Below are 27,818 nucleotides of genomic sequence, written 5' to 3' on the forward strand. Positions count from 1 at the left end.
CCCAGGCAAGATCTTTTAACCTTGTCTTTAACTGGTTTTGAAGTGTGTGATGGTGCATTATCATGAAGCAAAATTACTTTGCGGTGTCTTCTGGCACATTCTGGTCATTTCACGATCAAAGCGTGGTTCAAATTGATTGTTGTTGGTAGCGATCAGTATTAACGGTTTCACTTGGTTTTAGAAGCTCATAATACACCATACCTTCCTGATCCCACCAAACGCAGAGCATTGTGTTCTTTCTGAAGCGACTTGGCCTTGCAGTTGATGTTGATGGTTGACCTGGATCAACCCATGATTTTGTGCGTTTGGGATTCTCATAGCCACTTTTTATCGCCAGTCATAATTTGATGCAAAAAAGACTTTCTTTTGTGCCGTTGAAGCAACATTTTACTGATGACTTTTTGGTTTTCCATTTGTCTTTCATTCAGTTGATGTGGCATCCATTTTCTTTTCTTTAAAATCTTTCCCATTGCTTGTAAATGATAGGAAATTGCTGAACAACGTTTAATCTTTCTGCAAGTTGTTTTGAGTTTGACATGCATCTTCATCCAATAATGCTTATAATTGTTGGTCTTCAAACTTTTTTGGTTGACCCTGGACATACTTTGTCTTTCCTATCGAATGCATCACTTTTAAAGCATTTAAACCAGCGTTCACAAGTATCTTGAGATGGAACATGTTCACCATAAGCTTCCTGAAGTATACGATAACTTTCAGCAGCACTTTTCTTCAAAATAATGAATTAAAACTTCTCGCAAATGCCTTTTTTTGCATGAAATTCGACATTTTTAAGTGTAAAAATATGTTAACACCTTTAGAAAAGTTGACATACGAAGTTTTGAAGCTTGCTGTTAATACAAAATAGCATACATATCAAATTGTATATATATCAACATATGTGTAACTCCATCTATCGAAAAAAAATCTGCATTATTAACCAGTACACCTGGTATTGATAAGTGGCTTGAGTCAACTCTGCCCAAACTCTGAGGTGTTGATATAGGAGCTTTGTTACTTGATTTTAAATTTTGTTGTAATCTACTGTGATTTGTTTCCATAGTTTTCTGAGGCAGCCTAATAAGATCTTAGTCTGATACAGAACTTAAACCCTGCTCTAGACTGAGATTAAATACAAATCGATACAAAAAGCACAGGTGGTGCTATGGTTTAGCACTGTTTAATGAGAGTGTAGGGGGAAGGAAATCTGGCATTCTACAAGATACTATGAACACAATTTTTGCTAAATGGAACTAAATGATGTCATGGGAATGATAGGGATTTGGCTTTATATTTCTACTAGAGGCCTGATGCATGAAATTCGTGCAAGGGGGTTGGCCCTTGCAGCCCCGGCTTCGTCTGGAAGGTCGTCTGGACGGTCGTTCTGCTGTTCACTCTAATTAGCATATTAGCTCTTTATTATATAGGACTTGATAGCCCAGGAATCTTTTGGCTATTCTAGCCATTTTTGTTGCAGTAGCAAACAGTTTAAAAATAGTCTTTTCTAGAAAAGTTACCCCTTTCCCCCAAATACTATGATTTATAGAACAGCTAATTCATCAATCTAAGGAAATGTAATAATTCATTGTAATAATGTATTTTGGGGCCTGGGGCAACATTTCATTTAGCTATTTGGCATGTTGCTTAGTTTAAGGAATAAAATCAAGGATTTACTTTTTAAAAGACTTGATCACAAAAGCAAAACATTGAGTGTAATAACTTGAAATAGAAAGAATATAAATATAAAGACTGATGATACTTTGTTTTCGTAATTACACCCCCTGCATTAATTTCCATTTTATCATTGAGGTTTGAATTTGGGAGGATTGGTTCCAAGAGTTGGCTTTGCTGCAGCTGTTACAAATTGGGCAAGTTACCATTGGCTGCAAAACTAGGAGTTGGACTAAAGTTTTTTCTGTTAAGTGTAGAGTTCAACATGAAGAGTTTGAGTCCTCCCTCCTGCCCCCAATTTCACCTTTGTCACCCTTCAGCTGCTCTCATTTCATATAGGCCTGAGACACTTCAAGTGTGTAAATGTAGACTTGATACCAAGCGGAGTCTCTACTGACTTGATAGAATTCTTTCAGTTTCTGGTTGTAGAAGCATATAGTAATTGCCTAAATATTTAGACCTTGCTAATGGTTTCCAGTTGGCAGAGCGACTGAAATTCTATTATCTTGTAAAAGTACATTTTATGGTGCTTATTAAGGAGCTTTAACATTTTACCTCCTCTAATCATTGGGTCAGACCATGTTTTAGAAATTAGAAGATTGATAACCTCATGTTCTTACCAAGAATAAGTATTTACTTTTTATACACTCCTGAACCATTTTCACCTACCACATGATTCCTTTTGAAATAGTTCCATTATCTAAGTTAGTAAATTCCAATAGCTTAAATGTCATTATAACCTAACCTAGCAAGTTTACAAAGTAGACTTAAGACTTAGACCAGTCAAAAGCAGCTTAGACACGTTAGATTGGTTGCACTAAATTTATGAATTTGTGCTGTTTTCCTTCAGTTTTGGCAGGAAACAGGACTGGGTAACCAAGGGCCACATTCTTGCAATCTACTTTTCCCTTCTAAAGCTAAGTATTTTGGGCTTTGCAGGCCATGGATCTGTCTACAGTAAATTACTCAGCTCAGCTATTGTAGTGAGAAAATGTCCATAGACAATTTTAAACAGAGGCTTCTGCACTCTGATAAAACTTTAATGTTTACATGTCACAGTCTTTTTTTTTTTTTTTTTTTTTTAATCACTGAATGTTAACATTCTAAGTTTCTGGGCTGTTACAAACAGGTTGGGGCTAGGTTTGACCTATAGGTTCAGCTTACTTCCTCCTTGGCAGTGATTGGTAAGTCACTGCTATAGTGTTAGAAGCAAATGTGTCAATACTTCCCCTTTTAAAAAGTGATACATTACTGTTACTCCAATAACAATTAGCTGAAACATTTGTATAAGTTTCTTCTTTCACCTTTGATTTTTTGATAAATGTATAGATCAGGTCGTTAAGCCCATTTTTTCATGTAAGATTATTGAACATTGTCACATAGAAAATTTCAACATTTCATTTAAAAATAAAATCTGAAATATGTACAGTGTCCTTTTTAAAAAGTGAGCTTTAACAGGTAATGCTGTGTAGTGTTGATCTTTAAATAAAATCACTGTTACTAAAAGGACCTCCACCTGTAGCAGTGTAATTTGATCGTGATATCAACTAGAGGACCATAACCTAACACCCTCCATTTGCAATTCAAATTGAATTTAATAAATCCTGCAATATACATCTTTGATCACATTTTGATTGTGCAACTTGAGGTATCTCCCAAAGATGGAATTGTTGGGCAAAGGGGTTAGTTACATTTTATGTCTATAATAGTCCATTATATGGACATATTGCTAGCTAACCATTACCCCTTTAGGCAGGCCTGAGCATTTTATTTTCACGCCTTACCATTTTAGTTGCCTAGTACATAAATCTTTGTTAACGTTTTTGGAGATCTCGTGTAGTTGATTCATAAAAATGTGTAAGTTTCTTGGTACACATTGATAGCCACATTTTTTTCACTAATTTGAGTGAATTTGAGTAAAAGTTGAAAAAATAACATTCACAATACTTATATACATATGTGCCTGGCACTGGCATTTAATAACCAGGAAATGTGATGTCCAGAGGGTGGTAATCCACATATTGGGAAGAGTAACTTTTGGGGTCACAATTAAAATTACATCAAATACAGGAATTTGAGACTAGTTTCTGGCAAAAAGACATGGAGCCTTTGAGTAAATTTGGGCCTTTGCTCTAAGATAGGCGAGGGCCTTCCCATCTTACTCCTATAACTTAGCCAATGGCACTGGTCAGGAAGGTATTGAAAGTAGGAGGAAAAGCAAAGCAGCACCAAGGATAGAATCACTTTTCCACCAAATAGCAACATTTTATATGGAGCTGTGGAGCAAAGTATTTGGTGAGGGAAATCTTCTCTACTCCACTAAATATAAGTTCCTTGGGGGCAGAAACTTGTTCTGTGCTATAGCATCATCGCCAGACATAAAGCAGATCCTGAGTATTGTATGGGTTAAGAATTTATGGAAGTGTTGGTTGGAAACTTTGAGACAAAACCAACTATGGAAACATTCTAGCTATAACAAACTCATTAAAAAGTATAATAAGTCAACTGTTTAGCCCTGTCACTTTTGTCTACAGAATTCTGCTTAGAGATCTGTGGAGAATTCTTGTATTTCAGTGTGAAAATAATACTGGAAAATGCCAAACTTTCTCTTTGCCTACAATTTTTAAAAAAAATTTGAGAGGGAGGGAGGAGAAAAGGATAGAAACATCAATGATGAGAATCCTTGATCGGTTGGGGATCAAGCCTGCAACCTGGGCATGTGCCCTGACCAGGAATCTAACTGTAACCTTGACCTGGCTCACAGGTCAATGCTCAACCACTTAGCCACACCGGCTGGGCCCCTTTCCTACAATATAAACGAGATTTGAGTAGAACTTTTCTGTAAGGACTCTAAAGTTGGTCTTGGTTGGGGAAATATGGCTGGCAGGGCACCTGTAGCCAGCTACCCATTTAAACAGTAAAATAATTAAAACGATGGTATTGTGTAGAAAGCATCTGTAACACCTTACAGCAAAATAGAGTACATGAAGAGCTCTTGAAAATCATTGAAATAATTATAGCAGAACCCGATTAGGGCAGGGGAACAGTGCTATAAGACAGCCATAGCCGCCATGCACCATTAGGCTACTGTCTAAAACAGCCTTGGGCAAACTACGGCCTGCGGGCCGGATCCGGCTGTTCTGTCTGGTTTTCTTGCTCTCCCCTCCGCTCCTTTACTTTGAATTTATATTAGTTTACACAAACACTCCATCCATGCTTTTGTTCCGGCCCTCCGCTCCAGTTTAAGAACCCATTGTGGCCCTCGAGTCAAAAACTTTGCCCACCCCTGGTAAGAAGATGGGAAATATCCATTGGGAGAGTAATGGCAACATCTTATTGGTGACCAGTTCCTTTTATAACCCAGTTAATCATAAAGTGAAGTGTATAAATGTACTTTTACTGAGATAACATATATGACCATCAGTGGGAGAAGAGTAATAATACTGTGGAATGCAAGACAAGTTTTTTCTTGGATGGTCTTACATTAAAAAAACAAAAGATACTTTATTTCCATTTTTATTTGATGTTTCCAAATATAAAAAAAGTCAAGATTCTTACACCAATTATCTCAATGAGACCATGCAAAGCAATTCAAGTGTATACAACATTCACCCCCCTTCAGTTTTGCTTCTTTATACAACTGTGTGGTCAACACCAGAAAACTGAATAGCTGTCTGGTTGGAAAATTTCATCTGTAACAAAAACCAAAAACCCAACAACATGCAGGCTAGTTGCTACTTTGTGTCTGCAAGTCAATTTACAAACTTTAATTAGGAGGCACATGGGACTGAAAATTTTAGCTGTCCAATTTTATCCAAGTACCCCACAGAAAGCCAAATGACAATCCCAACACTCCCTTTTAGAGGGTTGAGATAAGTAGACACTTTTTATTATCCATAGTAGATTCAACTGTTGAGCCTGAAAACGTAGGCTTTTTCTCTGAACAGAAATAAACCCTTAGGGCCCATCCTTTAATTTTGCTAGACTGGGTTCTAGAAGAATAGCAAAGAAATTTAAAGCGTGACAACTGTAAATCTTCTGTTGCATCATTCAAATTTCTGCTAGTTGCATAGACTAAAGACAGCTGGTTTGCTAAATGGCACTGAAGAAATCCTGACTCGAGTGGCACTGCTTCGTCAAAATGTTTCTGACCAAAGAAAATTATACAACAATATTTATAGGCTCACTTTTAAGAGATGGCTGACATTAATACTGTACATATTTTACAGGTCAAATACATAGTCTAAGAGCTTATAAAATAATTTCATGCATTAACTCTCAGAATGTCATGTACAAGATAACCCACTTCCCCTCCCCACAAGCACTGTGACAGCATTTCAGGTGAACACAGTCCTATATACAAAAACAATCCAGTTTCTCTGCTGTGTTAAGTATGTAATTTAAAGAAACTTCAGAGATTACTGAGAACAAAAATCTTAGTCCATTGAAGATTGATAGAAAGTGTCCATCTGTGGAATTTAAACACCCAGAATACATAACCTCTGTACAAAGAAAAACAAAAATTCTGGATGATTGTGTTTGACCACACCACATAATTTAGAATGAAGTGTCAATGGTTAATTTACTCATTCCTTTGACAGCATTAATTTGTGAACTAATGTTTATATCTAGTTCATCTGCATTTATGGCACAAGATCTTTTTATAAAGTGGCACCAATATTCCTCAAGTGTAACAGCACTCTATTTTTAGCAGCAATTATATTTTTAAGGTTAATAATTTGTAGGACAAATGTATAACTATACTTATTTTCTACTTTATACTCACCAGTTACAATATTTACAAAAGGCTAATGTCTACATACAGAATGATCTTGCCTTCATCCCCCACCCCACATCTTATTCAAAGGTTTTCCCTCCCACCTTATTCCTGGCCTGTTTGGGAGAAATACAGGTGTTTCAGAAAAGGTACCTATATATTTTAGATAGGACTCTTGATTTTAATACATATAAAGACAAATATAAGACAAAATAATTCTTAGTTCTGGTATGTTCCAGTGCCCCAAAAGTATGTGATATGATAAATAGTACCTATTGACAACCTATAAAAGATTAGACATTCTAAAGGTACCCTAACAATCTAAGTCTGTAACAGCTGAACAGCAAGAAGGCCATTTTAATTGTGAAGCCGTCGTCACTGACTGGCATTTGAGGTTATAGATTCCAAACCTAGGTGGGTTATCGGTGACCAACAAGTTTGAAGAGGTGTCACTAAATTCAAAAACTGAAAATATATTTTTAAAAAGCAATTTACATTGAGGGAAATTTGGTTCTCAGATATTCGGTGTAAAGAGATTATGGATAAAGGGAATTGGCAATTGGATGTGCTAACTCAAATGCCATGAATCCAGATTTCATGATATGATGATGTATTTGCTACATGTGTTTTGCTTACAATAAATACCTCCCTAAAAATTGCCAACTATATAGAGTTAGAATTTTGTGTTAAAGGACTATTGAGCAATAGGGGAATTATGTTAGTGACATAATACCAGTTGTAAAAATTGAAACAAATGAGTTGGCAAATTCCTGAAAATAGCAAATTGGGTCCTTTGTCAAAATATTGGGCCATACAGAAATAGTCCAAATATGAAATTTATGAATTAAAATTGTGATACTCTGAAAAAGTTTTCCTTTAATATCAAGAATTATTTTTGTAAATTCCCACAACAGAAGGATTTGTTGAATATATTAATGCTGTGAATGAGAAAACAAATTGGAGGGGGTGGTAAAACATACCCACAAGTAAGGTGATCTGACAGAAACCACAGACTGACATCAAATGGATGAAAAACTGAAGAAAAAAAAAAAAAAAAAAAAGACAACCAAAATAAACATGGAGGGTGGGAGGGTCGGGGCACAGTTAAGGCATCTAAAAAAAAACTCCACATGGCTTTGGCTTATTAAAATATTTTACACTATTAAAAAAAAGATTCAAAGCATCTGAAAAACATGCAAATTGTTTGAAAACCTTGTATGGCAAATTCAGACAGTTTGCAAGCGTCATTCAGATGTTTGCCAAGGAAAATAGAGAAGCCTCTCCCCATGAGATTGCACATTCTATCTTATAGTAGATGGCAAGCCAGAGGTCTGTGCAGCAGTTACAAACAAGGTGTTATTATCTGGAAGAGAAGGGACTGTGGAATTTCCATTGGATGGAGAACAACCCAGCTTTAGTTTTTCCAGATACTCTGCATGTACAGGCTTATGACATTGGAGAACTTTGATAGCATCTTCTATTTTGAACCACTCTCTCTTCCTTCCTAGAAAACAGTAATGACATTGGTTACTATAAAATAAAGCCAAATTTAAAAAGTAAGCCATATCCTGTTAATAATGTTCCTCACTCTTCCTTCACAAATGACTTTTTTTGGAATGGCTTAGACAACAGTATGTTTAAGAATTTTAAAATAATTCAAACATTGATCTTCCCTTCTCTAAAAGAAAGGTAACCAAAAATAATTTAAGATGAAAATTGGATATAAGTATGCAGTATTTTTTTTAAAAAAATATATGTTTATTGATTTCAGGGAGGGAGGAAGGGGGGGAGGGAGGGAGGAAGTGGGGGGAGGGAGTGAGGAAGGGGGGGGAGGGAGGGAGATCAATGATGAGAATCATTGATTGGCTGCCTTCTGCATGCCCCTAATGGGGATAGAGCCCACAACACAGGCATATGCACTTGACTGGAATAGAACCTGGGACCTTTTAGTCCGCAGGCCCATGCTCTATCCACTGAGCCAAACCAGCTAGTGCAGTGGTTGGCAAACTGCAGCTCGCGAGCCACATGTGGCTCTTTGGCCCCTTGAGTGTGGCTCTTCCACAAAATACCACGGCCTGGGCAAGTCTATTTTGAAGAAGTGGCGTTAGAAGAAGGTTAACTAAAAAATTTGGCTCTCAAAAGAAATTTCAATCATTGTACTGTTGATATTTGGCTCTGTTGACTAATGAGTTTGCCGACCACTGAGCTAGGGCATGTATGCAGTATTTGAATTAAGCGAATTCCGATAGCAAAAGGAAAAGGAAACTTACCTATATTAACAGAATCTTCCCAATCTTCTAATATTTCAGTGACAGTAAGAACATAGACATATGTTCTGTGCTTTCGGTCTTGGTTCTGCTTGAATGTAAAAAGAAAAGCATTTTAATCTACAGGAACTAGTCATGTACATACTTTTAAGGGGAAAAAATCAGTTGTGGCACACTGCTGATTTAGCATAGCCTATTCACCAACATGGGCAAGTATACTCAGTTGTATAATCCAGCACAGAAGTGAGTTTATGTAAGACAAAATATTAAAGTGGTGAAATTAGCTCCCAGTACTAAACTTTTAGCACTCTGATTTCTGTCCATCAGGTAAGTAATTAGAAGAACTACATTCCTATCCTTTTTTAAGGTCCTATTCCATGGGGCTAATACTGATAGCCTTTCCACACCACCGAAAACTGTTTCCCTCACAACCTGTAGAGCAGTATGCCCAGTTAGTTCAGAGCATTCCTCTCAGAGGTTTACAAAACACACAAGAGCACAGCTCTACTAACTTAGACTAGGGCTTCTCAATCTTGGTCGCCCATTAGATCACCCAGGGCAAATGGTTTTTTGAGACACCAATTCATTTAGTTTGAGATGAGGCCTAGGTATTTAAAAGCTTCCAGATGAACTATGCACAGCCAAGGTTGAGAATACCTGGGTCAACCCAATCATGGAACATTATTTTCAGTCCTATATTCAACCTCAACTTTACCCATTATTAAAACTGCCACCTAGTCTTGTCTCTAGGTTCAAAATTAAACATAAGTTGGCCTTAAGACAAAGGGGCTCACATTCATCTCAACTAAAGTTAGCCTTGTTTGGTACAGTGTAGGACTAGAGATAATTGCCCTAATTTTTCCTACCACAAATAACCTGAGTAATCCATTCAAACAATGTATTTTGTCTTTGGAAAGGAGTAAGAACAGCAATAAAGTAGAGGCATCTCTCACAAACATTATTGTTCCTTATTCTTAAGAACTTGTTAATTCTGTGCCTGGCAAATCAATATCTTTATTATGCTATGATCACAAATGCATTGAAATCACCAGGATGAATGAGTAGGGCCATTCTAATTTTGTTATATTTCCTAAGGGGAAAGTATACTGATTACCATTTTCTGTTTAAATTCTATACAATTTAAATTGTACTCTATAAAACAGTAAAAGCATTTAATACCATTACCTTCCCATGTTATATAAACATTTGTTTATAATGTGAGAGTTTTCACCCTAGCCAGTTTGGCTCAGTGGATAGAGCATCAGCCTGCAGACTGAAGAGTCCTGGGATCAATTCAGGTCGGGCATGTACCTTGGTTGCAGGTTTCCCGGCCATGGTTGGGGTGCCTGCAGGAGGCAACCAAATCCATGTGTCTCTCTCACATCGATGTTTCTCTCTCTCTCTTCCTCTCCCTTCCACTCAATGGAAAAATATCCTCGGGTGAAGATTAACAAAAAAATGAAATAAAAATAAAATGAAACATAATGTGAGAAGTTTTAAAAATCTTGTCAGCATACTGACAAATGTGCTCTTTATACCATGGCTATTCAGAATTATAGAAAACTCAGTATGTTTTTTAGTTTAACCAGGAGAAAGTGCTACTTAACTGGGCAAAGCAAGTGCTGAATTCTGGGAAAGTTGGAACATTATCTTAAGAACTTTACTCCTTTTTTTTGTTATTAAATTGACTGGGGTGACATGATGGAACTTTACTCAATAATTACTATATTCTGGGAAGCAATTCTACCAAGTACTGTACAATCAGAATTTTTTCTAAATTCCTGTAAAAAGGCTCACAAATAGCCAGAACCGGTTTGGCTCAGTGGATAGAGCGTCAGCCTGCAGACTGAAGGGTCCCAGGTTCGATTCCGGTCAAGGGCATGTACCTTGGTTGCAGGCACATCCCCGGTGGGAGGTGTGCAGGAGGCAGCTGATCGATGTTTCTCTCTCATCGATGTTTCTGACTATCTATCCCTCTTCCTCCCTCTCTGTAAAAAATCAATAAAATATATTTAAAACAAAAATAAAAAGGCTCACAAATAAAAATTTTATGGTTCTATCAGAAGGACTAAGCTACCCTTAAGTAGTGTCTTGGGGGAAACAATCACACTGTATCTGGTATACCATGTATCTAGGCTTGAATCTTGGGTGAATATCTATTTGAGAATAGCTTGGGCCTCATGACTTGACCACATTTTCCCCTACTTTCCACAGACTACCACTTCCAAATTCCCTCCCCATAAATTCCATGCTGCATTCAGTAATAAAGGATTATACAGATGAGAATTCTATGCTTTTAGCACCTGTTCTATGTATCTGAGCTTTGTATTCTCACACAGCCCTTTAAGGATAGTCATTCTGTATATCATCTAATGTTATATGCTGATGGTAAGGGTACATTTCCAGACATTCTTCATAAGAGACTTCAGCCCTTAGGTGATACTGTACCTCCTGAAAAGTCTATACCTAAACAGTATCCAGTGAACCAAGGGACAAGTGTTTCTCCATCATGGTACAGGCAAGTTAAGTAGTTTTTACTTCCCTCCCTCCTAATGCTTATGACTTACTTGCCTACTGACAGTTTTAAAGGAAGAAATTATTCTCTTATCAGCAAACCAAGGATTACTTTTTTGAGAGAGAGAGAGCGAGAGAGAGATCTATGTGATAGAGAAACACTGATTGCTTCCCTCCAAACATGTGCCCCAACCAGGGATCAAACCCGCAATCTGGGTATGTCCCCTGACTGGGAATCAAACCCTCCACCTTCTGATGCACAAGAGGACACTCCAGCCAACTGAGCCACACCAGCCACGGCCCCAGGATTACTTTGGTAACTCACCTCAAATATGCCTAGGAGTCTGCCCAATTTTCCTTTGACTCCAGCCTATTGAAAAAAGATGCAATGTAAAAATTTTACCTTTTCATAACAAAATTGATATGAAAATTACTTTCTATTTCAACTTTTAAATCTAAACACATTAGTCCCTTCCACACTAAGCCTGCTTCTGTGACTTTTTTGATGTGCTGAGATTCACGACCTGTGGTTTGCTATAACACATTGACTTCATTTGCTCTACATGCAACTTCCTGTTGATCAGACTTATTGCCACTTATTAAATAAGAAATGGCAAGAGCTGACCAAAAACTAACTCCCTACAAATTTTGGACAAACTTCCTGAATGAAAACAGACTTTTCTCTGTGAACTGATAAATACTCCTCCCCCTTCTTAAATTTAGGCCAATCTTCCTTTTGTCACACACCTTAGGAGGTACAATTCCTTCTACAGGCAGAGTCCTTATTACGGTTACCAGGAGTGATTGGAAAGTCAGTGTGAACTAATAGACTGGTACATGCTTGTGTTCTCTATCTCAAATGTGTTCTTCCCTTAGGAAGCCACTAATCCTTCAAGACCCATCTCTATGAAACCTCCAACTACACACCAAGGCCCAATGAAAGCTTTAGCATTATTTTCCCATTTATACTCTTAACTGTTGTTCAATAACTTTTTGTGGCACTTACTATGCTGTTTTGCTTGTGAGTAAAAGCAAGTTGTATATCATCACGTGTAAGAAGACAAGCAGGCCACGTATGCTTTTGTGCGTGCCATTTTATTGAATTTTCAGACAAAACAAGTAAAATAAAAACAAATTTGTTTTTTATTTACTTGAAAAAGAATCATAGCACATGATTAACACCTCTTTATGTTTTTGCTCAGTGTAATACTAACTTTGCTCTGGGCAAGGCCATCATGTTATATATTGATCACTGATCAGACTTATTGCTATGCAATTCCATGTTCCACATTGATGTTAGCTCTATTTTACCAGGTAGAAAAAAATATATGCTTAGCAAAATGCTAGATATAGTCACATGCTTTAAAATGTTAAACTAGGCAACAACAACAAAAAATCACCTATGTGACCTGCCTTCTTGACTTCTCCTCAGTGTATGTAACAAAGTCCCTTGTTTGTGAACCAGAAGGTTGTCTGTAAAACCCCAAAATACAGTTTATGTGAAAGGAGAAAATACAAACTAATGTTCACCTCACCTCTTCATAAACTTCCCTCACGGCAGCACCGCCAGGCTCCTCCTCGGGCTCCATTCCTCCTCCTGGGACAATCCATTGGTCTGGGTACCGACTGCTGCTCACCAACAGCACCTGAAAAGAACATAACCATATATAAGCAACATTCTAAATCCTTTACAAGATTGTAAATCTCTTCTAGACTAACCTACTTTTAAATTTCATTAAAATTATTAGAACACATTATAGTACAAAAAAGCAGTTGACAGTCTTTGTAAACACCATGTCTAAATTCACAATTCAACAATAACACGATCTCACCACTAAATAATTCTTACCCAATTAAATCATGTAAGCTGTTAGATTCAGTTAGTAAAACTCTCCAATTTTTAGATAACAAAGGATAAAAGCAAGAGACTTAGTATTTTAGCACCAGAGCTGTACACCCTGAGGTTTGTGGTCAGATACATTATTCTTCAGTTACATTATCTTACTATTTTTCCAAATGTAAGGATATGTAACCATAGGCAGGTCACCCTGTTCTTTCACCTATAAAATGTAAGAATATTCATAAGATAACAGATGCTGTAAGAAAGGAATAGAGAAATTCATGTAAAGCCAATGCTGGGTACATAAAGAATTCTTATTACCTTTTATGCTTAAGATTAGACAGAGGCCTCCTTCATATTCTAAATCTATATAAGTTAGAAAAAGTTGCTCCATTTGATAACAGGCAGTTTTAATTTATGATCTAGCAAAGGGTTGTCAAGCTATGGCCTACTGCCTGTTTTTATACAGTCTGTGAACTTCAAATTATTTTTACATTTTTAAATTATATGAAATTCAAATTTCAAATGTTCATAAATAAAATCTTATGAGAATCCAGTCATTCATATTTTATATATTATATGTGAATGTTTTTGTCCTACAACTTGAATTGAGTAGTAGTGACAGAGATTATCTGGCCCTTTACAGGAAAAGTCTGTGGACTTCAGTCAAGAATATCATTAAGCTTGAGATGTGCAAACACTTAAAAAACACACAACAGCTTTTATCACAGAGTATCTTAGAGGCTCACTATTTTTTAAATTTTCAGATATGTAGTACCTGAAACAAGTATTACATATCAATCTTATAAATGAAAAATTTGTGAGCTAAGTTAGGTTGAAGTTCACCCAAGTAAAAAAAAAAAAAAAAAGTCTATGATAAATAACCAAATGACGTTTATTAAGATAACAGATGTCTTAACTGACCTGAAAATGTTACTTTAGTATATTGCCTTCAAGTAAATATAAACAGTTCTCACAAGATAAATCAATTTAGAGCAAAGTTTAATCCCCTGTGTGGGTCCTGATTTTTTGACATGCATGCCAGTTGTTCTCTCTGCCCAGCTCCCTCCCTCCGACCAGAGGAACTGATGGCCTGAAGAGTTCACAGACAGCACAATATTCACCTCCTACTTGAGTAAGCTGCCAGGAACTCAACCTGCCCCAACTGTAAAGTTCCAGGCTGACAGTAGTTCGGCAACTCCCAGCTTTCCCCTAAAACCTCTAAAATGTTGAAGTAGAAGATATGGTAATACCGATTCAGAGACATAACTTCAATTTGAAAAAAGCAGACAACTTTGCCAATGGACACACCATCACCATAGAACAGTGATCAATTAATGCTGAAGGGGTCTGAACATTGTTTCTCTCATTCTTGATCTGGATAGGACTCTATTGCTCCCACCAGCATCATTCCTTCAAGTAAATAACTGACACACAGTGGCAAATCCAGAGAGAGAGCACTGTAAATTGACACAATGGTTGACAAAGCCTTAGCTAAAACAGAAAATACTAATGGCTGACATTGAGGGTACCACCACGTCCAAATACAGCAATTTTGGTGAAATAAAATGAAATGTCTTAAATGTAAGCTTTCTTAAAAAAAACAAACAAAAAAAAAACATTTAAAAAATTTATTTCCTAGAGAAAGGGAGAGGGAGAGATAGAAACATCAATGATGAGAGCTAATCACTGGCTGCCTCCTGCACACCCCCCACTGGGGATCAAGCTGAAACCAGGCATGTACCCAGACCAGGAATCAAACTGTGACCTCCTGGTTCATAAGTCAACACTTAACCACTGAGCCACACTGGCCAGGCTAAGCTTTCTTAAGTATTAGCAAATAGGGCTTACATATCAAAATTGGAATTAAAGAGCCAGAATAAGCAAATCAAGCAAGAACCTATGGTAATCAAAGGCTCTGGCCCAGGCCCTAGCCGGTTTGGCTCAGTGGATAGCGCATTGGCCTGCAGACTGAAGGGTCCCAGGTTCGATTTTGGTCAAGGGCACATACTTTGGTTGCAGGCTCGATCCCTATGAGCGTGGGAGGCAACCAGTTGATGTTTCCCTCCCTCTCCTTTCCACTCTCTCTAAAAATCAATGGAAAAATATTCTCAGGTGAGGATTAACAACAACAAAAAAGGCTTTTGCCCTATTATCAAGACTGGCAAAGTTTTTAAGTTAAAACAAAAATGTTTAAGGCACACACAAGCATTATATCTTACAACAAAGGAAAAATAAATAGTAACTACTGGTCCTGACTGCAGAGTTGGAGGCCTCTTTTCCTTGTCTGGGTTAGGGATAATTTGGTTTCTATTGCCTGGATAAAATTCTTACTACACAATTCTATGCTGTCTAAGTAACTTCCTTGATTACCTTCATAATGGGACAGAATTGTACAGGTGGCTAGCCACCAGAAAAGTACATCTTCATTTAGTAAATAAATAGATGGTTTCAAAACCATAGCTATTCATGTTTGAGTCCTAAAGACATAAAATTCAGTGTCATGTATCTATGTCAATGAGCGTTATATTCCCACTAGAGGCCCGGTGTACACCAGTGGGGTCCCTCAGCCTGGCCTGCAGACATCCCCTGAGGGGTCCCAGATTGCGAGAGGGCGCAGGCCAGGCCAAAGGACCCCACCAGTGCATGATCGGGGCTGGGGAGGGCTCCAGGGCGTGTGCAGCCCCATCTTGCCCAGTCCTGTCAGTCAGACCCAAGCAGCAAGCTAACCTAAAGCTTGGAGCATTGGCCCCCTTGTGGTCAGTGCGCGTCATAGCAACTGGTCAAAAGGTCGAATGAATGGTTGGACACTTAGCATATTAGGCTTTTATTATATAGGATTTGTCCAAGATAAAAACTAAATTACATAAGATTAATAATGTAGAAAAACCCCATTAGTATAGTCTGCATCTGCTTTTCTGAAACTAACACTTAAGCTTCCAATTTAATACCAAATCTTTATCTACAGGACATCATTAACATGACTAAACTTCTCTTCCAAAGTCAGTGACATGGAACCCCTGTATGGTTCAACATCTCCCTTTATAAATTACTGTTTAGAAAGCCTCAAGAAAACAGGCCCATATATGTTTTGGACAAATGATTTAGCTGAAACCAAGAACTGACTGTGCACTGACATTCCAAAAATGATTAAATTGGATCAAACTATTAACTTAAAATGCATCTTTCAAAAAAAATGATCATGCCCTGGGGACTCTTCCCCCTCCCCACGTGGGAGTCAGTTCAGGGACCCTTCTCCCCCTCCCTATTTGGGAGTCCATTCTGTGGGACTCTTCCCTCTCCCCATGTGGGAGTCTGTACTTGTTCTTCAATAAATATCCATCTTTGCTATATATATAAAAAAAATGATCATGCCCTAACCCAGGGGTGGGCAAACTTTTTCTTTTTTTTATATATTTTATTGATTTTTTTACAGAGAGGAAGAGAGAGGGATAGAAAGTTAGAAACATCGATGAGAGAGAGACATCGATCAGCTGCCTCCTGCACGCCCCCTACTGGGGACGTGCCCGCAACCAAGGTACATGCCCTTGACCGGAATCGAACCTGGGACCCCTCTGTCTGCAGGCCGACGCTCTATCCACTGAGCCAAACCGGTTAGGGCGTGGGCAAACTTTTTGACTCGAGGGCCACAATGGGTTCTTAAACTGGACCGGAGGGCCGGAACAAAAGCATGGATGGAGTGTTTGTGTGAACTAATATAAATTCAAAGTAAAGGAGCAGAGGGGAGAGCAAGAGAACCCTCCGCTCTTTCGGCTCCGCGGGCCGGATAGAACAGCCGAACGGGCCGGATCTGGCCCGCGGGCCGTAGTTTGCCCACGGCTGCCCTAACAGATTTGGCTCAGTGGATAGAGCGTCGGCCTGTGGACTGAAAGGTCCAGGTTCGATCCTGGTCAAGGGCATGTACCTTGGTTGCGGGCACATCCCCAGTAGGGGGTGTGCAGGAGGCAGCTGATAGATGTTTCTCTCTCATCGATGTTTATAACTCTCTATCCCTCTCCCTCTCTGTAAAAAATCAATGAAATATATTTTAAAAAAGCGTTAATTTAAAAAATGATCAATTTAAATTAATAATTAATACCTATGTACAGAAATGATCAATGTCTGAATTACTAGCTTAAGAGATTTGCTGCCCTAACCGGTTTGGCTCAGTGGATAGAGCGTTGGCCTGCGGACTGAAGGGTCCCAGGTTCGATTCCAGTCAAGGGTATGTACCTTGGTTGCGGGCACATCCCCAGTAGGGGGCATGCAGGAGGCAGCTGATCGATGTTTCTCTCTCATCGATGTTTCTAACTCTCTATCCCTCTCCCTTCCTCTCTGTAAAAAATCAATAAAATATATTTAAAAAAAAAAGAACTGAATGTATAAAAAAAATAAAAGAGACATTTGCTAAAGAGTCTTTGGTGATGGTACAGATTTGAAAACCAGTATGTTTCATTAAGTACTTGCCTACTCATCTTCAGTACTGGGAGTTCAAATGAGGTCATGGCCACAACTGTTTTGTAGAGCAGAGGAGGGCAAGGGGAGGGTGGTAATGCAAGAGCAAGAACTGAGGGATAGCCGAAATCGGTTTGGCTCAGTGGATAGAGCGTCGGCCTGCGGACTGAAAGGTCCCAGGTTCGATTCCGGTCAAGGGCATGTACCTTGGTTGCGGGCACATCCCCAGTGGGAGATGTGCAGGAGGCAGCTGATCAATGTTTCTCTCTCATCGATGTTTCTAGCTCTCTATCCCTCTTCCTTCCTCTCTGTGAAATATCAATAAAATATATTTAAAAAAAAAAAAAAAAAGAACTGAGGGATATACTCCATAGACAAGAGTAGAGAGAACTATGGCATGGGTTTGCCAGGGCAGAAGAAATCAATCAATCTGAGCAGCATAAGCAAAGTCAAGGACAATTAAAACCCCTCTAACACACCTGGCCAGTGTGGCTCAGTGATTGAACGTTGACCTATGAACCAGGAGGTCACAGTTCTGTGTCAGGGCAAATGCCCAGGTTGTGGGCTTGATTCCCAGTGTGGGGCATGCAGGAGGCAGCCGATCAATGATTCTCTCTCATCACTGATGTTTCTAACCCTCCTTCCTTTTCCCTTCCTCTCTGAAATCAATAAAAATGTATTTAATGGCAAAAACAACAACCCTCCAATGCACTGGAAGAACCTAAACCTATAGAACTGCATCCCAAAGTATTATTATTCAATAGTCTCTCCCCCAAAGCCATCTAAACTCTTCTAGAATAGCCTCAATCTTCTGGGATCTATAATATAGCATTAGCATGCTAATTAATGCTCTGAAAATGGTATTAGTGAAGAAACAAAGGCTATAAAAGCTTATTCAGTAAGGATACATCAACAGCTAACAGAACCATACATGGTAATTCACAGGTTTTAAATTTCTTTTCAACTATCTTTCCAGGTATATTACACTTAGTATTAGCCAAAATAATGACAATTTGTCACTTTAGTGACAAGAAGACAGATGAAAGTAGGCATTCAATGTTCTGGATAAGCCAGAGCCAAGACCGGAGAAGTTTATAAAAAAGAGGCTTGTCAACCCACCAGAGTGCAGAATTAGACTTGAATCGCACTCAAACTCTAAAGCCAATGCTGGTAGAGTGGTGAAAAGTGAAGACATTCTTCCTCTTCAATCCAACCTAACCACCTCCATATAAGCATTCCTCCTACTACACTAATAGCCCTTACCCCTCTTTGCATGTATTGATGATTATTAGAATAAAACACCACTCACCTGGCACTGCTGAAAAGTCATTTCTCACATTTGTCTTTTTCTTAGATGCTAATGTTTAAAACATTTAGAATAGAAGTATTTTTCATTTTAAGTAGTGACAGTGGTCAACTTGGAAACAGCCCCGAGTCTGTGAATTAAAATGATCTATATTATTGAGTCTGTGCCTTACACTGCCCAACAAATCCTTCTCATTGGGGAGATGTAAGAAGAGCATGTAAACTCCCCTTTGGCTCAGTGGTTGGAGGGTTGGCCCAAGGACCAAAGGGTCAAGGGTTCAGATTCCCAGTTAAGGGCACATGCTTCAGTTACAGATTAGAACCCCAGCCCCCATCAGAACATGTGTGAGAGGCAACCAATCGATGTGTCTCTCTCACATAGATGTTTTTCTCCCCCCCGCCCCACCTCTCTCCCACTCTCTCTAAAAATCAATGGAAAAAAATATCCTCGGGTTTGGATTAAAAATAAGAGGGTATAAACTAAAAGTGCAGTTCAAATTCTATGCAATTCAGTTATGCCTCCAGAGGCTGGAGGTACATAGGATAACTAGTTCTCTCCAGCCAGTGACTCCAAATTGCCCTTTATGTTTCACCTGCTATCTGCAGGCATAGATGTAGAGGTTAGTGACATTCCCCTGAGTTTAGAAAATGCTACTTTTGGATCTTTATTTCATTTTGATGAAGTGGTCTCCATTTGAATCAGGTATCTTCAAAGACTTAAATCTCTGAGGAAGTATGAGTCCCAGAATATACCTCTGAAAAAGGTGGACCACCTGATGATTCTACACGTAAAAATGCTAGTAGAGACTTAACTGCACTGATATTTCTTATAACTGTTTTTATTTATTAGAGCTCTGGTTTTAGAGTTGTATAGTTTTTTTTTTAAATATTTTTTATTGATATTTTACAGAGAGGAAGGGAGAGGGATAGAGAGCTAGAAACATCGATGAGAGAGAAACATCAATCAGCTGCCTCCTGCACACCTCCCACTGGGGATGTGCCCGCAACCAAGATACATGCCCTTGACCGGAATCGAACCCTGGACCCTTCAGTCCGCAGGCCGACACTCTACCCACTGAGCCAAACCGGTTTCGGCAAGAGTTGTATAGTTTTTAGACTCTACTTTCCCCATAAGCCTTAGTTTCAGTGTATGATTTCATAGAACTCAAGACATTTTGGGATATATACATTCGGATTCTGGAAGACGTTGCCCCTGGTTTAGGGAGCTTAAAAGCTATTGAGAGCAGTAAATAAAAATGGAAGCCAACCCAGGAGGCAGGTTGAGTCTCCTCCCCACTCTGTGGAAGTACTGGTATAGTGTCTCTGGGGCATGGGGGAAGTAGCTGTGCATTCCCCCTCCCTCAGCTCTGCCCGCTCCCAACAATAAATTGCCCTTTCTTTAAAAAAAGCCAGTTCTTAAGACTATTTTCTCAATGTTTTCCACTCACAACTGTGCCTGGATCCCACCCAGAATCAAGTAATTTCTCCCTTTAGCACTTTATCCTATTTTGCTGCCAGATCATTCTCAACCTTGAATACATCTAAAAGCTCTATGTTACTTGTTTGAAACTAAAAGTTCTTTTCTTACCTAGATATTCTTCAGACTTACATTTAAGGTGCTGTTTTTCAACTACTTGTCCTATGCTGTCCTCAACTGTAGTCCAACCAGACCACAGCAACACCCAAGTCTTGCTCTGTGATGCTTGGTTCTTCCTTACCCACTAGCTGCAATACAACTCCAAATGACTCACACTTAATCCTGGAGTAGCTGCTGGCACTTTCACCCTACCACCCTCCCCTTTTATCAGTCATTTATCTAACCTCTATAGACTATGTTCCTTAGGAGCAGACACTTGATCTTTGCATCCCTGTTAAAACTATCAAACATGTAAATACAGTATGTTCAAAGGAATCCTTTTATTTATTTTTTACATTTTGTGAATGTATTCACAAAAGCACAGTATCCCAACTACACTATGGGACATGTACTTGTGGGCTTGTCCAGAACCCCAACTGCCAAAACTTAGGGTGATTCCACACAGAAGCAACTAGCTGAAGAGAAGATGATCAAATGAACACAGATTTAGAAGAACCTGGGATCAAAATGATCTGCCAGCTTCTGTGACCTTGATAAATTACTTCTGCTGCCTAATTTCTTCCCATAAAAATGTAATGTTTATAACTTAGTTCACAGAGCAGAAAAACATAAAATGAACAAATACATAAAAGCACCCTAAAGAAGACTGATTTGTTAGAACAACCTTCTTTCCTACAATAACCTGTTCAAAAGTAAGGGCTACTTGAGAACTCCTTCAGTATAGGGACAACCATATCACTGCACTGCATAGTTTTTTGGGGTCAAACAGCAATTACTATTTTAATTTACATTCTGTAAACATCTCATCATAAAATACAGCATACATTTAAATCACCCATTCAGGATCTAGGTGTTCTTAACCCAGTAGGGGGAAACGAAATCTCATCTATTAGCTAAAGAGAGGTGAGTTCAGGATGGCTTGTATTCTAGTCTTGGAAAGCTAGCAATGTAATTTCAACAGAATGGGAAAAATTCATAGCAAAGCACCAAGATGTCCAGGAAAGGTAACTAACAGGGTTCATTCTATAAATATCTTATTATAGAAGGATCCCCCAACTGTATACAACTACAGAAATGAAGATAATCCTGAAGTACTAAACCAAATATTAAAAGTGGCTGTGCATTTCAGAGAATTCAGAGCCTTCCCTTGAAGCATATTCTCTAACAAAGTGATTCATTTGGCTTCTCAACTCAGAAATGATCAAATTTACAAAGTTTTATGTAATGGATTTATCTAATAAATTCTCCAAATCTTACTCCTTACTTCATTTTATCTAATGACACCAATCTCTTGACTCAAATAGAGGCTAGTAATTTAGCATTTATTACAATAAAAACAATTCCCCATCACAAAAAGACCTTGTTTATTTACTAAGGCAACTTCTGAAGTTCTCAGACTTTGCTTTACCCATTCACACACTACAGACCATTTCAATTTCCTCCCATTTCCCATATTTTCCCTAGAGCTTGTGTTTTACAAAACCTGGATTCCAAGTTCAGGTTATGACAAGACTTCAAAGTCACTACTTTCAGGAAAACCTCCAAGCTCAGCCTCACAAAATCTCACTCATTCAGCAGATAGTGTGCACCCAATTGCTATGAGCTGGGACCTCTTCTTAGTCAGTACTTAAGCTTTGCAACAGTCTTCTCGCCTATAAACCAACACTAAGCAGGTTAAATATAACAAAGTTAAGTCTTTAGGCAATGCCTCCACATTATAATCACTCAACTAAGAATGTGACTACACAATAGTGAGCAGATCAGACAAGATCCTTAACCTATTTTGATTGCTTTGGGCTATGATGTTTTATCCTCATGTGGTCCTTCCCTCAAGGACCTTCTAATCTTTTATCTTTTTTAATAGAATACATTTCATGCTTGTTGATTTTACTTTGTAAATGTTAAAACACCTTTCCCCTTTTACTTTCGAGCTCTCCTTAAGTAGGCCCAGCTCAGACCAATTTCTTCTGAAAACGTAGGTTTAACACTTAAAGATCCCCCAACTGAGCACTGATATCACTAAAAAGCTTGCTTTATTTAAAAAAAAAAAAAAAAAAAAAAGACAAAACAAGACTTGGAAGAGAACCATTTTGAAGCACTTTGATTTTTGTTAACATGCTAAGAACTGGGTGTACACAATGTCATACTCCGCCTAACTACAGGGACTAGCAATAAGGAAGCCATTAGATTCCCATCTCCAGCTTTAGCCTGGTATTTTATTGTGCACATTCTGAGCAGAACTCAGAATGCTATTTCTCCCCTCTCTAATCATTTTAGAGTGGAAATGCTAAAAAATTCTTGCCCTAAGCAAAATAGTATTGCCCTTGGCAAATTTAAAGCAGTGAGCCATTTTTAAATTAAGTAGATGTAACTGAAATAAGTACGAACTGCCCAAGAGGGAAAACTCAAGGACCTCACTATCAACCCTACGCAGCTGGACAAATTATAGATTGACTGCTTACTCTTCGGACAAGAAAGACAGCTCCTCTCCAGATGTGAAACCAAACACAGCGAGTAAAAAAGCTTTGATGAATATGCCGAGAGCCAGAGACTGTCTGGAAAATGGCAACTTTGTCCACCTCTAATCCATCTCCCTTCTGGCGTTATTCCACATATTTCACTAACCAGTTTTCTGCAACCAGACAACTTTAAAAGGAGGCTTTAAAACAATTCAAGTATAATTATGACAAGTGCATATGAGTTCAACGAGCCACTTAAAAAGTGAGACTAACAGAACTAGACCGAATGGGCTTTTATTTGAAAGCTCGGGGTCTTAGGCTATTCCACAAACCAGCCTAGATTTCATACGAAACCGCAAACTGTTGTAATATAGAGGAAAATGTAAGGGGCAGAAAGGCTAGAGCGGCAACACTCACGCCATTTCCACTCCCTCAATTAGCACTCGAGATTCATCGGGCTTCACGCTCGGTTCGCACGTTAAGATGGTGACTGGCTAGGCGCGACCGGACGGCGGGGCTCCCCAGGGCCAGGGGCGGCTCGGCCTCCGGTGCGCACCACGTCCCAGCGGGAGGTTAGGCTGGGCGAGCCCCTTTGTCTCTTCAATCAACCCAGAGAAAGGAAGGAAGGAAGGAAGGAGGGAGGGCGGAAGGGGGGCTAATCCCTCCCAGCCCGGCAGCCAGACGGAGGGCCGGGCGGGGCGAGGGGAGAGCTGGGGCACCCCCTCCGGCCCGGCGCCCCGCGGGCGGTGCGCGCCGGCCTCACCTCGTCCTCCTGCTCGCTCCGGAAGCACAGGCACGCCGCCCGCTTCTTGAAGCCCTCGCGGTCGTAGGTCCGCGTCTGGTTGGGCTTGAACTTCATCATAGAGGCGGGCTCTGGCGGCCGCTGCTCCTCCAGACGCCGCGGCGGGGGTCCGGCCGCCGCCACCCCGCCGGGGAGTGAGGCCGAGGCGAGTCGGGCGCAGGGGTGTTGGGAGGCGAGGCGACGGCGCGGGGTGGGCAGCAAAGCCAGTCAGTCCCGGAGCCGGCGGCGACGCGGGGCAAGGCGCGAGCGCGGGTCACTGGAGCCCGGGTGCCGGGGAGGAAGCGCCGCCTCTGATCCGGCGTCCGCCGCTCTCCATGGAGCCCGCCGCCCGCTCGCTTCTGCTCTCTCCTGTCGCCGCCGCCGCCACGCGAAGAGCGAGGCTCGAGGGTCGCACCACGAGGAGACAGTTGCGGAGACTCGCTCAGACTGGACGATGGCAGCACCGCCCCCGCCCCTGTTTAAGCGTCCCGCGCATGCTCCGCCCCGCGCGCCAACGCGCCTGCGCGCCGCCCAGAGCGGCGGGGGAGGGGAGATGGAAGAGGGGCCCGCCTCGACGCTCGAGAATCGGCTTCGGCGATGGTGCTCCCGCCGAGCGCGGGAGGGTAGGGCCCGCTACAATGCCAGTGAATGGAAAGAAGTAAAGACCCCTTCCTCCCTGTTTATAAACCCTGCGGCTTTCCCCGGAAGGACCTTAAATACCGTACCCGTGAGAGGAACCCTAACAACGTACAGCCTCGGCAGAGCTGCGACCCGGGAGGAGGGCCAAGGGGCGCCGCGGTGAACGCCGGCTCCGCAGTGCCTGGGTAGACGCGTCCAGAATTCGCCCGAGAAGTGGGGAGAGAAGAGAATGAAGGCCTTAGAGAGGTGAAGACGTTGGTTAAGAGGTTTTATTGTTTTTGTTTGTTTTCCAGAAGAAAGGGAGAAGGAAAATCCCTCGCACCCCCTTTTTATTTTTATTTTTTTGTTTTTTAATATATTTTATTGATATTTTTACAGAGAGGAAGGGAGTGGGATAGAGAGCTAGAAACATTAATGAGAGAGAAACATTGATCAGCTGCCTCCTGCACACGCCCTACTGGGGATGTGCCCGCAAGGGAGGTACATGCCCTTGACCCGAATCGAACCTGGGACCCTTCAGTATGCAGGCCACACTCTATCCACTGAGCCAAACCGGTCAGGGCCCACCCCCCTTTTAAAAAAAAATCTGTGGTTGAGGAGTCGTTTGTATTCTGTGAAAAGTCAGCTCCAGCTTAAACATTTCTTCAAATAATCTGCCCCCTTCCAGAATGCATTCCTTAATGCTGGCAATGGCTAATATTTACTAAGTGGTTTTCTTGTGTGTCTTATGCTAAGTAACAGGTAAGCTAGATTCTGGGGCCACAACACTAAATATAGTGGGATGCCTGCTATTTGAGAGCGTAAAGTCTCCCAGGGCCTTGGGTCAAACAACATTTAAATTTCAGAGTGCCACACGAAGGCTAAGATAGGCGCCACAAAGCCTGTTGTTAATGAAGCTAATCCACTCCATCCTGCCCTTTCCGGCGGCCCAGGCAGCTTAGATCCAGGCGCATCTGAATGTTCGTTTCTCATTCCTGGAGGGCCTACTGTGTGCAAAGCACTGACAGCTAAAACCAGCCCCCACCCTTTCAGGATCGTAGGCACCTGAGAGCAGATAGTCAAATATTAAAACAATCATACTAGTACCTGTAAAATGACAAGTGTCCTAAGGGTCAAGGTAGTAGAAGGTGTCATAAGGATATATGACCAGATCTGCAAGTCCGAAAAGGCTTCCTGAGGCCGAGTGCTGAAGGAGGAAGAGGAGCTAAGTAGACCAAGAAGAGCCTGGTGAACTTTCAAGGCTGAGGGAACTGGGAATTGTGCAATGTCCAGTAGAGGAGGGAGTAGAAATGAAAGAAAAAGTCAGCAGACAGGGTGGGGAAAGCTGGGGTCCATCTCTGTCCCAGAGGGGTGTGAGGCCTGACCATTCAGAACCTGGAGGCTCTTGGAGAGCTTGGAGCAGTGCATTGGTCTGTCTTCCTGTTCTAGACTCCAACCTCCTTTTAGTTCAGGACTTCTGTGCTAACTCAATTTCTTACCCCCAGAGCCTAGCAGATGCAACTTTGTAAAATGAGTTAATGTTGAATTAAGTGATTTAAGAAATGAAGTTTTACCACAACACAATTAGAAATCTTATCAACTCTGTGCAGGCATTTTCTAAGCCTTAGCTTCCTTATAGAAGCCACTGAAGTTTATTTTCCACATTTACAAACAGGAACAGAACACGTCTACCTGTGGACTACAGTATGGCTAATATGCAAATATTCTTTTTAGATAATTGGCTGCAATTGATAAAAGTAATTAATTTCACTATAGTGACAGAGTGAAATAAGTGACAAAGAAGATTAAGTTTCTCCTTAAAACTCTTCAGCCCAGCGGGTGTGGCTCAGTGGTTGAGCATCGACCTATGAACCATGAGGTCACGGTTCGATTCCTGGTCAGGGCACATGCCTGGATTGTGGGCTCGATTCCCATTGGGGGGTATGCAGGAGGCAGCCAATCAATGATTCTCATCATTGATGTTTCTATCTCTCCCTCTCCCTTCCTCTCTGAAATCAATAAAAACATAAAAAAAAATTCTTCAAAGGTCTGGCTTCTAGTGGACATTTAATAAATACTAGTTGATTAAATGTTGGTTCACTCAAGTCTTTCCCATTTAGTAATTACTCGAGGTGAGGCACGAATCAGAATTAACTGAGGAGGAAAGAGGAAGATGCCTGGAACCAATTCCATGATGGAGGGAGAGGGGGGGAAGCAGTAGCACCCCAGTGAGCATGAGCATGGGGCCATTTGCTTCAGGTTCCAGACCATTGGATGTAGTTCAAAAGACATGTGTCAATTACTATATGTAGCTTTTCTCACCTCTCAAATAGGTGTACCATCTGGTATAAGAACACAGTGGGTCTGAAAGTGCTTTAAAAGGATCAAGCATTTGCCGAAACCGGTTTGGCTCAGTGGATAGAGCGTCGGCCTGCGGACTGAAGGGTCCCGGGTTCGATTCCGGTCAAGGGCATGTACCTTGGTTGCGGGCACATCTCCAGTGGGAGGTGTGCAGGAGGCAGCTGATCGATGTTTCTCTCTCATCGATGTTTCTAGCTCTCTACCCTCTCCCTTCCTCTCTGTGAAATATCAATAAAATATATTTAAAAAAAAAAAAAAAGGATCAAGCATTTAAAGCAGGGGTGGGGAACGTCCGGCCCCATATAAGCCCCGAGAAATCATTTGGTCTAGCCCAGTGGCCGGCAAACTGCGGCTCGCGAGCCACATGCGGCTCGCGAGCCGCTCTGTTGACTAATGAGTTTGCCGACCACTGGGATAGGGGCTTAATCACAAGGAACAGCAACAGCCTGTAATTATTGAAATCGAGAGTCTAGGTCAGTGGTCGGCAAACTCATTAGTCAACAGAGCGGCAAACCGCAGCTCATGAGCCGCATGTGGCTCACGAGCCGCAGTTTGCCGACCACTGGACTTTAGCCCTGCCAAGGCAACTGCAGGTGGGACTTGAAATTCAATAAATCTAGGAGCTTTTTTTCATAGCAACAAATTTTTATTAAGTGAATTATATTAAGTGAATGATGTTATAAATATCCTAATGGCCCTTGGCAGAAAAAGGTTCCCCACCCTTGATTTAAAGGAACATAAGATTTAAAAATATATATATATATATATTATTGATTTCAGAGAGGAAGGTAGGAGAGAGAAACATCAATGATGAGAGAGAGTCATTGATTGGCTGCCTCCTGCACACCCCCTACTGGGGACTGAGCCAGCAACCTGGGCATGTGCCCTGACTGGGAATCGAACCTTGACCTCCTGATTCATAGGTCGACACTCAACCACTGAGCCATGCTGGCCGGGCAACATGAGATGTTATTAACAGAGTATTTTCACTGGAGACCTCTCCCTCTCCTCCCTTTCCTCAAGGAGTAGAGAGAGGTGTAATGGAGAGGACCAGGTGCTTGGGGAGAGCTATGAATTTTCACGCTGTGAGGGAGGAGGTTTTAATTTAAAAGGAATTCTGCAACAAATGATTTAAACTATGAATAACCACTTTCCCCCCTTTTTTGTTGATTAACT

General features: G+C 40.6%; 1 protein-coding gene across 2 annotated transcripts; it reads right to left on the reverse strand.

Annotated features, from left to right (window-relative positions):
- Positions 1-5,168: 5,168 nt before the first annotated feature.
- On the reverse strand, positions 5,169-24,155 carry NUDT4 (nudix hydrolase 4). 2 transcript variants are annotated; one of them, XM_080659755.1, is made up of 5 exons: positions 23,646-24,155; positions 12,762-12,872; positions 11,552-11,596; positions 8,716-8,800; positions 5,169-7,949 (listed from the first exon to the last, which is right to left on the reverse strand). In XM_080659755.1, the coding sequence occupies exons 1-5, from the start codon at positions 23,742-23,744 to the stop codon at positions 7,747-7,749; spliced, it is 543 nt and encodes a 180-aa protein (XP_080515881.1). In that variant the 5' UTR covers positions 23,745-24,155; the 3' UTR covers positions 5,169-7,746. The 2 variants fall into 2 exon arrangements, with proteins under 2 accessions (XP_080515881.1, XP_080515880.1); XM_080659754.1 differs by having other exon boundaries at positions 8,716-8,803.
- Positions 24,156-27,818: the final 3,663 nt, after the last annotated feature.

The sequence above is a fragment of the Plecotus auritus genome (assembly GCF_963455305.1).
Source record: "Plecotus auritus genome assembly, chromosome: 3".
Taxonomy (NCBI): domain Eukaryota; kingdom Metazoa; phylum Chordata; class Mammalia; order Chiroptera; family Vespertilionidae; genus Plecotus; species Plecotus auritus.

Bases quoted from the DNA above. Each gene is read 5' to 3' on its own strand.
- NUDT4 (XM_080659754.1), bottom strand. From the start codon at position 23,744: ATGATGAAGTTCAAGCCCAACCAGACGCGGACCTACGACCGCGAGGGC. The intron at 8,804-11,551 runs GTGAGTTACCAA...TTTACATTCAAG, and splicing joins GACTCCTAGGCATATTTGAG to CAGAACCAAGACCGAAAGCA. The intron at 7,950-8,715 runs GTAAGTTTCCTT...ACTGTTTTCTAG, and splicing joins GGAAGATTCTGTTAATATAG to GAAGGAAGAGAGAGTGGTTC.